The sequence below is a fragment of the Monoraphidium neglectum genome (genome assembly GCF_000611645.1).
Source record: "Monoraphidium neglectum strain SAG 48.87 unplaced genomic scaffold scaffold01073, whole genome shotgun sequence".
NCBI classification, from domain to species: domain Eukaryota; kingdom Viridiplantae; phylum Chlorophyta; class Chlorophyceae; order Sphaeropleales; family Selenastraceae; genus Monoraphidium; species Monoraphidium neglectum.
In genome coordinates, this window is record NW_014012555.1 from 6,725 (window position 1) to 17,069 (window position 10,345).

General features: G+C 60.4%; 1 protein-coding gene across 1 annotated transcript; it reads left to right on the forward strand.

The window, feature by feature from the left end:
- Nucleotides 1-7,563: 7,563 nt before the first annotated feature.
- Nucleotides 7,564-10,181, forward strand: MNEG_6549 (Protein transport protein Sec31B; the record flags this gene model as incomplete). The annotated part of the gene is made up of 8 exons (XM_014044978.1): nt 7,564-7,716; nt 7,806-7,931; nt 8,192-8,314; nt 8,560-8,652; nt 8,872-8,942; nt 9,103-9,397; nt 9,622-9,760; nt 9,991-10,181. 8 exons carry the CDS (start codon nt 7,564-7,566, stop codon nt 10,179-10,181), a joined length of 1,191 nt encoding a protein of 396 aa, XP_013900432.1.
- Between the last annotated feature and the right edge of the window lie 164 nt (nt 10,182-10,345).

Here is a 10,345-nt window from a genome sequence, read left to right on the forward strand (position 1 = left end):
TAAGATACAGTTGTTTCATGATATATCTGGCGCATGTGCTCGCTTTGTGGCTGCCAGCATGTTGTGCTTGTCATCACAGTCAGGGTTGCGGCGGCCGCAATGCTGCCCTTTGTGGGCAGCTGCGGCGTTTGCCTGGACCGCCCTCTGGTTTGAGGGACCTCTCTTTGTTTTGAGCCTGTTTGCGGCCAGTGCACAGTCAAAATTGTAATTTCAAGATCATCCTCCTGTGGGCTGTAGGGGTGACTGCCCCCTGGAAACATTGTGTGTGTTTTGTGTGTACGCGTGCATGCGTGCGTGGTGGGGGGGGCCAGGGTGCATGTGAGTGTATGGGGGTGGGGGAGGCTGGTCCATTGCAGGTGCTGCAAGGGGGTGCGGGAGGCATAGTATTATTTGTGTGGGGCGGGGGAGGCTGGTTATTATTAGATGCTGCAAGGGGTTGTGGGAGATATGGCCTGTGAGCAAGCTTTGGTGTGCAGTTCCTACGGTATTTAATCCACTGCACTAGAGCACGAGCAGCCTACTGTTCTCTCTCACCTTGGTAATCCGAGGACTCGCCAGCCGGTGAGGTATGAGATGTATATCATAAGAGCCTTGGGAGTGTCTTCATTGGTAGCCCGCGGCCCCAGGCGCGAGAAAGCTGGTTTCAGTCGCTTGCACCTCCAGGCTGTGTGGGGGCACACCCGACCCCCGACTTCCCGACCCCCGGGCCAAAGTGGCCCGGACGAGCACATACCTCCAGGCCAAGCTGTACACATTTCGTTGTGGCCCTTCCGGTGACCCCATAGTGGTATACACGGCCTGCGAGCAGACAACGGGCACAGGCACAGCGCTGGGCCCCTCAAAGCTCGTCCGGGCCTTCTCGACGTACCTGTCCGGTTGTTGCGCTGCAGGTTAGTTGTATCCAAGGCGGTCGAGCGCTTAGGAGTGCTTTTATCGCTGCCAGGTAAGGTCACAGACTGGGTCCTGGATGCCGGCGCAGTGCTGGCGCGGCCACCTGCACTTTCAGTTGCGCCCCAGAATCCATGCACGGCTTTATACACGCACGCTCACAGACGCACGCCGCAGGCACAAACGCGCGCACGCACGCTCGCACGGGTTTGGGTTGGCATGCGTCTCCAATAATGTCTTTTCATGGCTGCTCCCTGCTGCAGGTGGCCTCCAGCAGCAGCATCCGGTCCCACCAGCCCCTGAGCCAGCGTTGCTCACGCCTTGGCTACATACCTCATCCCAGACCCTTGCAGTCCCTGCTGCACGACGCGATGGCAGTCGGTGGCGAGCAGGCAATGGCGGAAGTCACGCAGGCGATGGCGGAAGTCAAGCGGGAGATTACACAAGTGAACGATAAGATTGCTGGATTCGAGGATCGACTGAGGGATGCAGAGGGCCTGGAAGAGCATGAGCTTATTCTGCACCGGCAGCTGGTAGCACTGCACCGGCAGCTGGCAGCACTGCAGCAGCAGATGGCAGCACTGCAGCAGCAGATGGCAGCACTACGGCAGCAGCAGCCAGGTGCGGCTGGGTCGCGCACGCGGCTTACGCAGGGCACTGACAGTAGCACATGACATGCCGAGCACAGCGTGTGCCGCCTTGCTCAGCAGGGTGAGGTCGGTGTCGCACAATAATAACAGTAAGTCGATCAAGCGCTGCTGTGGGAGGGTGCTTCACATTCCGCCCTCTCGACTCACGCCAATCTGCCCAACGTGGCTCTCTTCCCCTCACAGGTGGCAACTGGCTGGTTGAGGCCCTACTTCCTGGACACACCTACTGCGCAGGCGCCCGTAGTGGTGTTGGTATGCGGCTGCTCCGTCTTGCGAAGTTCACCGCATACATCATGCTGGTTGCCAGTGTGCCAGTGCCTCGATGGCAGCAGCGTTCTGGCGGTGGTTTGATGCAGTCGCCTGGTGCCGTAGGTGAATGCAGCGGCAGCCGCGGCAGGAGCGATGGCAGCAGCAGGAGCAGCAGCAGCAGCAGCAACGACCACATGAGCAGCAGCAGTAGCGGCACCTTCGGTGGGAGGAAACAGCAGTGGTGATGTAGTGTGGCTACGCAGTACGGTAGACAGCACCTGCACCTCTTGCTCTCAGTGCAGTCCCTTTGTCACGCACCGCTCTAGTGCCAATTGAAAGATGACATGCCCCCAACCCCTGGTGCCATGCGCCTTTCTGACAGTGTAGCTGGTGTGCGGCTGTTTTCGCCCCCTGGCTGGCCCCCCTTGCTTTGTGCTTGGGCATGAGGGCGGGCAGCTGCCATTGGCGCCCCAGCATGACCCAGTCTGGCGCGTGGGCGTAGAGGGTAGCAAGGGCATAGGGCGCACGTTGCGCCCGCCTGACCAAGCCAACGTGCCGCTCGACAGCGCCCCAGCGCCCAAGCTCTCAGCATGCGCATCGGCGCCGAGGGTAGACACTTGCTGTGGATTACGCAGGATGCTTTCTTCGCAACTACTGACGTACAGTACTTTGCGTTTGAGGTGTGATCTTTTTCAAATTCAAAGTCCAACCTCATGAGCCTGGATGGCTTCAGAAACGGGCGACCGCGGAGGTGGTAACAATCTTATCCACAATTCAAAAGCGGCGGAACAGCATACGCACCGCCTTCCTGCCTAACGCGGGATCGCCGCAGGTGTGTGCGTGGGGGGCAAGGCATGGTTCATGTGTGTGTGGGGGGGAAGGCTGGTCCATTGCAGGTGCTGCAAGGGGGTGCGGGAGGCATAGAGTTTATGCGTGTGGGGCGACAGAGGCTGGTCAATCGCAGATGCTGCAAGGGGGTGTGGGAGACATGGCCTGTGAGCGAGCTTGTGTGTGCTACAGTATTCCAACCTCAACCGCACTACAGCATGAGCAGCCTGTCGTACTCTCTCACCTTTGGAATCCGAGGACTCGCCGGCCAGTCAGGTATGATATGTATAAAATAAGAGCCTTGGAAGTGTCTTTACTGGGAGCCTGCGGCCCCAGGCGCGAGAAAGGTGGTTTCAGTCGCTTGCACCTCCAGGCCCCGGCCCCCAACTTCCCGACCCCCGGGCAAAAGTGGCCCGGCCGAGCACATACCGGTACCTCCAGGCCAAGCTGTACACATTTCGTTGTGGCACTTCCGGTGACCCCATACACCCCATAGTCGTATACACGGCCTGCGAGCAGACAACGGGCACAGGCACAGCGCTGGGCCCCTCAAAGCTCGTCCGGGCCTTCTCGACCAACCTGTCCGGTTGTTGCGCTGCAGGTTGTTCCCAAGGCGACTGAGCGCTTAGGAGTGCTTTCATCGCTGCCAGGTAAGGCCACAGACTGGGTCCTGGATGCCGGCGCAGTGCTGGCGCGGCCGCCTGCACTTTCAGTTGCGCCCCAGAATCCATGGCTTACGGTACACGCACGCTCACAGACGCACGCACGCAGGCACAAACGCGCGCACGCACGCTCGCACGGGTTTGGGTTGGCATGCGTCTCCAACAATGTCTTTTCATGGCTGCTCCCTGCTGCAGGTGGCCTCCAGCAGCAGCATCCGGTCCCAACAGCCCCTGAGCCAGCGTTGCTCACGCCTTGGCTGCATACCTCCCAGACCCCTGCAGTCTCTGCTGCGCGACGCGATGGCAGCCGGTGTCGAGCAGGCGGTGGCGGAAGTCACGCAGGCGATGGCGGAAATCAAGCGGGAGATCACATATTTGAAGGAAACGATATTTGAACTTGAGGATCGACTGAGGGATGTAGAGGGCCTGGAAGAGCATGAGCTCGTTCAGTACCGGCTGCTGGTAGCACTGCAGCAGCAGCTGGCAGCACTGCAGCAGCGGCTGACAGTCTTTTTCCAGAAGGAGCTGTTCCTCTTGCAGCAGCAGCAGCAGCAGCAGCAGCAGCAGCAGCAGCAGCAGCAGCAGCAGCAGCAGCCAGGTGCGGCTGAGTTGAGCACATGGCGTACGCACGGCGCTCACACTAGTACGTGACATGCTGAGCCTCAAACCTTGCTGTGGAGTTGTGCATGACCCGATTGTAAAAGGAAACACACGTGTTGACCAGTTCCTGCAGCATCAGCTGCAGGGGTTGAATCATGCATACGTTGCCTCACGCCCTGCCACCGTGTGGGGCTCGTGCTTAGCACGTGACCGCGGCGTTTGGGGTGGGGGAGTCTGGCTGTTCTGCTTTGGCCCCCAGACTATGCCGGAGGCGAGGAGCAGCCGCCTGTCTGCAGCTCTGTCAGTTTGCTGCTGCAGGCGTGTGCTGCAGTGGTTCTGGAACCATCTCGCATGGTTTACAGCTGTGCCCAACTTGCCGCGTCCTCTTCACTGGAAAGCCCAGGACAACACTACTCATGTGGTGCTGCTGCCCTTCCCTCCTCCTCGCACCTCCCTGCCCTGCGCACATGCTGTGCCCCACTACCTGCTGGATTTCTTCACTGTCCTCCTGTGACGCCTTGTCCTGTCCACCATTCTGTCCTTCGGTGCTGTCCAGGCACAGGACTGGGAGCATCAGGTGCGCTTTGTGTGCATGATATGATTCAAATCACGTACTGGCCACCGTAACTCAGGCATGGCCACAGCAAATGTTGCTGGGCGTGGTGAAAGTGACAGCCAACTCAGTTTCAGACCCAGTTGCGCCTTGCAACCACACGCATGTTGAGCGCCCCGTTGCTGTGGGCACATTTTTGTCGCGAACACGCGTGTCGTGTGCCTAGTTCTCTTTATCCACGTCACCTGATTGTCCATGATGACACCACACGCATACCTGCTTGTACTGCTGCTCTGCATTCTGCCCGTCCTGCCTCATCCTGAAGTTCCCACGCGTGCTGGGCTCCATCACTTCCTGGCTTTCCTCACACCCTGCCCCCTTTGACCGCATCCGTCCTTCACCGCAATTGCCTCATCCTCTGAAAATGATCCGATGCAGCAGGTGAGATGCTGCAAGTTTTGGGCGATGATGCTTGTGGCGAGCCAGCCAACCGTGCATCGCCAGCCACTGCGTTTGACTTGCCACATGCTACCAGGTCTGGCTCATCCCCCCTTTCCCTTGTGCATTCTTGGCTATGCAGGATTGCAAGCATCCTTTGGGGGTGTCGCGGTTCAGGACCTCGTCACACCAAGTGCGCAAAATGCGGCACCAGAGGCTGCAGCAGCAACGGCAGTGCAAAGTGCAGAGCAGCTCCAGCAGCTTACAGGTGAGCCCAGCAGTGACTGTGCTTATCACATGACACATTAGGCCAGTGTTTTCAAGCACCAGTGGTGTAATACGTTCTACATCAATCTGACAACGCCTTTGCTCCCCTTGCTCCTGCAGAAGCGATCCAGCAGGTGACGGATAAGATCAGGTCGATCAACAGCAGACACTCATTACTGGCATCCGAGATCGATGCCGCTGAGCTCTCCTTGCTCCGGCAGCTGTTGCGATTCTATTGGATGCCCTTTGATCAGGCAGACCCGGCTGTTGTGCTGCGTGGCGAGGCTAGTGATGCTGACTGTTATTGGTGAGCATTCCACGCAGCTATCCTTTTCTGTGTAGGGATGTCGTGTTTCCTGCATTGTTGGCCTGCTTGCAAGTCAAGGATGGGCCCTTGTTGATGCACCTGCAGCTGTTCAGCTCTGTTGCCCCATGACAGGTGGCTTGCCCATGTTGCGCGCAGGGACAACGCACCTGATCCCGGTCAGCGGGAAACATACATGGCAGCCTTGCGGGACAACCTAGGCAGCAGCCTGTTCGACAAGCTGGCGTGGAAGTCGCAAGTCAAGGTCACCTGTTTGCTTCATGGTCTCGGTGACCAATTGACAGCGCAGGCTGACGAGCTGCTTGTTGCCAGGTGAATTGTCTCAGGCGCAGTTGCAAATGCTTCTGTACTCCTTAAGCTGTAATGCTGATGCAGCGCGGCCGGGACTGCTTGCACGTGAGTACATTGCGCTTGGACAGCGACCAGCACACTGTGCGTGGCACCATCCACCAGGGCAAGGCCCTGGCACAAACTGAAACAATGAACGATGCCAAAAACAGCGCGTGTGAGACATTTTGATTAGTTGGCAACACACATGTTCATGTCATTTGCCACACCTTCCTTTTCAATTCACAATGGCATATTGGCTTCACCCTTGCAGGCACTGGGAGATGTCACCTGATACTGGCTGTGTGCTTGGCATAGATTTGAAGAAGAGCCTCACCCAAGCGAGCTTGCGGGAGGGTGAAGCCAAGTTCATGGCGTTCGGCCTCAGCTCCAAGTTCCCATTCATGCAGCTGGTGACGGACATGCAGCGTGGCGCGATTGCGTACTACAAGCAGTGCGACATCAGCGGTCACCAAGTTGTGGTGCAGCGTGTGCTCCATGGCATGGACGCGTTCTATGACTTCTTGAAGGCTGCGCTTTCAGACCTGCCCCCAGCCCTCACCAACGTACACACACCACCAGACGTCCCGCAGCAGCTGAACAACCCAGAGCGTGTGAAGTTGTTCGAGCCTGCACTGCAACCTTAAGGCCTCTGTTTTCAGTGGTGGTGCCGAGTGTGGTGATGATGCCTTGCATTAAGTAAGTAATTGGTTCCCCAACTAGCAGCTGCTCGACGCGAATCATAGCTGCCAGACACGTCAGACTTTCTGACCAGGTTGATCCTGTGCCGTGAACTGCAATGGGTGTGGGTGTTGTAATGAAGAGTCGGTGATGCTGCAAAGGGGGGACGTAGGCAGCCACTCCTCCACATCCACGAGACGTGCGGCCCTGCGCCACGCACGTGGCGTAGGGCCGTGCATCCCTCAGAGCACGTTGAGAGGCCGCTGTGCCGTTGCCAACAGTGCAAATAGGTGTTCACCCTTGACTTAGGAGATAGAGTTGGCCGTCTCTTTGGCATGGTTCTGCCTCGCTGGTTGAAAGCGTTTTGTTTCCATGCAGCATTGTGATGCCATGTGCTGCGAGGGGGACAAGGGACGGGTGTCAGCATGCATGTGATGTTCTGCAAGCAACCAGTGGATGCAACCTGATCCACAGTCATCGTGCTGCAAGCCATGTGCGTGAGCAGGCAGCAAGCAGCGTAGTACAACACAATGTTTTTACCGCTTGCAAATGGTGCATTTATGGTGCAGAGCGCAAAGTAATCTGTGTGGCGGCGAGGAGTCGAACACTTGGACTGGCGCATCATGCACCAACTGCACGAGGAGTCGACCACCGTGATGTGATAAACTCTTCAGACCTGTGAACTGGTATTTTATTGCATGCACATGGCAATCGAAAGACACCACATCAACAGCGGCTGCAAGAGCCGCAGTGTGGCACCAGGGTGAGGAGAACCCAGAAAGCAGCTGCACACACGATCCCGCTTGACAGCAGCAGCAGTGGGTGTAGGGCTGCACGAATGCAGTCTTCTTGCGTGATGAAGCCGTCCTCATAGAGGCCTTGGCGTGGGAGTGGACGACAACACTCGTCGTTAGATCATCCACAGCATCAACCAACCTATAGCCTCGTTCCTGATCTGAATCCAGCCTGCGGCAGCGGGGCCGGGCTGCCAGGATGGCTCCCCTTAAACAGGTGGATCGGTCAGCCACGGTGGGCTTCTGCCCCACAGGGGGGCGACCGCTCCTCGCGGCCGGTACCGTGGCTGGAGCGATCGACATGAGCTTTAGTACCAGCGCCGTTTTGGAGATTTTTTCACTGGACTTCGCGTCTGGAGAGGAGGCGCCGGTGCTGGCGGGGAGCCTGGCCGTGCCCGAGCGCTTCAATCGGCTCGCATGGGGCACAGCACCCTCGGACGCCACCCGTATGCCGGTAAGTTGTCGCTTGGAATTGAAGGCCCGGCGTTCAGTGCCCTCACGGGTGATCTGCTCGACGCTAACGCTGTTGCACCCGCCTCGCAGCTTGGTATTATTGCGGGCGGCCTGGCGGATGGCAGCATTTGCCTCTGGAATCCCTCCAGCATCGTTGACGCTGGCGCCAGCAAGACGCCGCCGCTGCTGGCCAAGATGCAGAAGCATGGGGGCCCGGTGCGTATTGCGTCCGTGCACATGCCACTGCGGCAGCTTGTACCGGACAAAGGCTGTCGCAGGCTGCCTGGCCGAGTGTCAACTCTGGTGATGCGGTTGACACACAGGAGTGGGTGTGCGGTAGGACAAGTGCTTCGTCACCCGACCTGTCCAGGCCAGATTTCCTGCTGATTGCCACCAGCAGATCGCTGGGACCTGATTCATTGCCGGCCCCCTGGTGGTGGGCTGCGTTCGCTGATTGCCTCCCCCTTTTACCTCAGGTCAAGGGCCTGGAATTCAACTCATTCAGCCCCAACCTGCTGGCGTCGGGCGCGAGCGACGGGGAGCTGTGCATCTGGGATGTCGCCAACCCGGCACAGCCGTCGCTGTACCCGGCGCTCAAGGTGAGCAGGCGGTCCGACGCGGCCGCACGGCGCAGTCACCCGACGGGAATCCTTGTGCAGCTGCGGCGGCAGCTGGGCTCGCTCGAGGCCCTGCACACCTGCAGAACGCGGACGGTGCCGCCCTCAACTGCGATTGCAGCTTCAGCCGCGCCCACCAACACGGAATTGTTGCGGCGATGCACGCATGGTGCGCGCTCCCTGGTTGACGATGAATCGTGCGCTGCCTCGGCCTTGGCCGCTCGCAGAGCGGCGCCCAGGGCGCCCCTGGCGCTGGCCCCGTGGAGATTACCTACCTGGCTTGGAACCGGAAGGTGCAGCACATCCTGGCGTCGACGCAGGTGAGCGCACAGCTGATGGCCAGGGCCTGGCGGCAGGTCCCGGCCCGACCAGTGCGGCAGTTGCAGCGTTGGTGGCAGCTTCGCATGGCGGCGGGCGGAGCGCGACGCTGGATCAGAGGCAAGCAACTCAAGCATGCTGATGATGTGTGTGTTATTGCATCCGCAACGCACTCTGGGTTTGATGCTGGGTTTTGCGCGGCGTGCCATCAAAATGAGCAGGTGGACGGCGCCACGGTCATCTGGGACCTGAAGAAGCAGCGGCCGGTGATTACTCTCAAGGACCCCAACAGGTGGGCGCTGGCCGGCTGTCGGTTCTCACCGAACGCGTGCAGGCGCGCCTGCCGCCATGCAAGGGGTGCAGTGTGCGGCGGGCACCAACGCCGTGTCGAGGGCTGGGCCTGCCCTGCGCTCTGAACGTCTGTCCCTCCGCCCCGCCCGCCCCGTGTGCAGCCAGCGCCGCTGCAGCGTGCTGCAGTGGAACCCGGAGGTCGCGACGCAGCTGGTCGTGGCCAGCGACGACGACCGCTCGCCGACGCTGCAGCTGTGGGACCTGCGCAACAGCATGGGGCCGGTCAAGGAGTTTGTGGGCCACACCAAGGGCGTGCTGGGCATGGCGTGGTGCCAGCACGACCCGGGGCTGCTGCTGAGCTGCAGCAAGGACTGCCGGACGATCTGCTGGGAGGTGGCGACCACGGACGTCTTGTGCGAGCTGCCGGCCAGCGGCAACTGGGACTTTGACGTGCAGGTGTGGGGGCCGCCAGGAGAGGGTTTTGGGCCAAAAGGCACACGTGCGGTCTGCATGCAAACGTTGTGAGAGGTGACGCTCGTACGGTCATGCAAGCAGAGCGTGAGGGGGCCGCGCAGCAGCAAAGCGCGCAGATTGCAAGCCCGCCCGCGTGCTGGGCCGAGCGGAGCGGCGGCCGAGGTCGCGTCGCTGCTGCCCTGCGCGCCCGCCCCGGCGCGCCGCAGTGGAGCCCCACCCTGCCGGGGGTGTTCAGCACGAGCAGCTTCGACGGGAAGCTGGCGGTGCATAACCTGCTGGCCTGCACGGGCGGCGGCGTGGTGGAGACCATCAACGCGGACTTCAGCACCACAAAGGTCGCGTCAGGTACGTTGCTTTCCATCAGAGCACCCTGGGACAGCGCGCCGAGCTCCCTGAGCCTTGCCTTGTGCGGGCCTGGCGGGTGCTGACTGGAAACACCGGCTGCCCAGCAGCGAGCGCTCAGGCGCACACTCACGGCCGGGCTCGCCTGGAGACGGGCGCACGCCGGGCGGAGACTGTCCTGAAACCTGGCTGACGTAACCATCGCGCCTGTGCATACCTGCGCACCATGGCAGGCGCCGCCAAGCCCCTGAAGCGTGCGCCCGCGTGGATGGGCAAGTCGTCGGGCGTGGTGTTTGGGTTTGGCGGGCGCCTGGCCAGCTTCAGCCACTACAAGCAGCAGGTGTCGGACCCTGCCACTGGCCAGGTGGGCTCGGGCCGGCTGTTTTGGGACTGCGGCTGCAGGCAGACAGCACGCACTTTGTGACAGGCAGCTTTGCCAGACAGCAGGCGCTTGGGTGCAGGCGGCTGCAGCGCAAAAGGGAGGTCGCAGCCCCGCCTCGCTGCGGCGGGGCGAGGGCCGCATTTCAATGACAGCTCAATGCAAGCGGGGGTCCTGGGCACAGCCTTGGTTCTCGGCTCCTATCTACC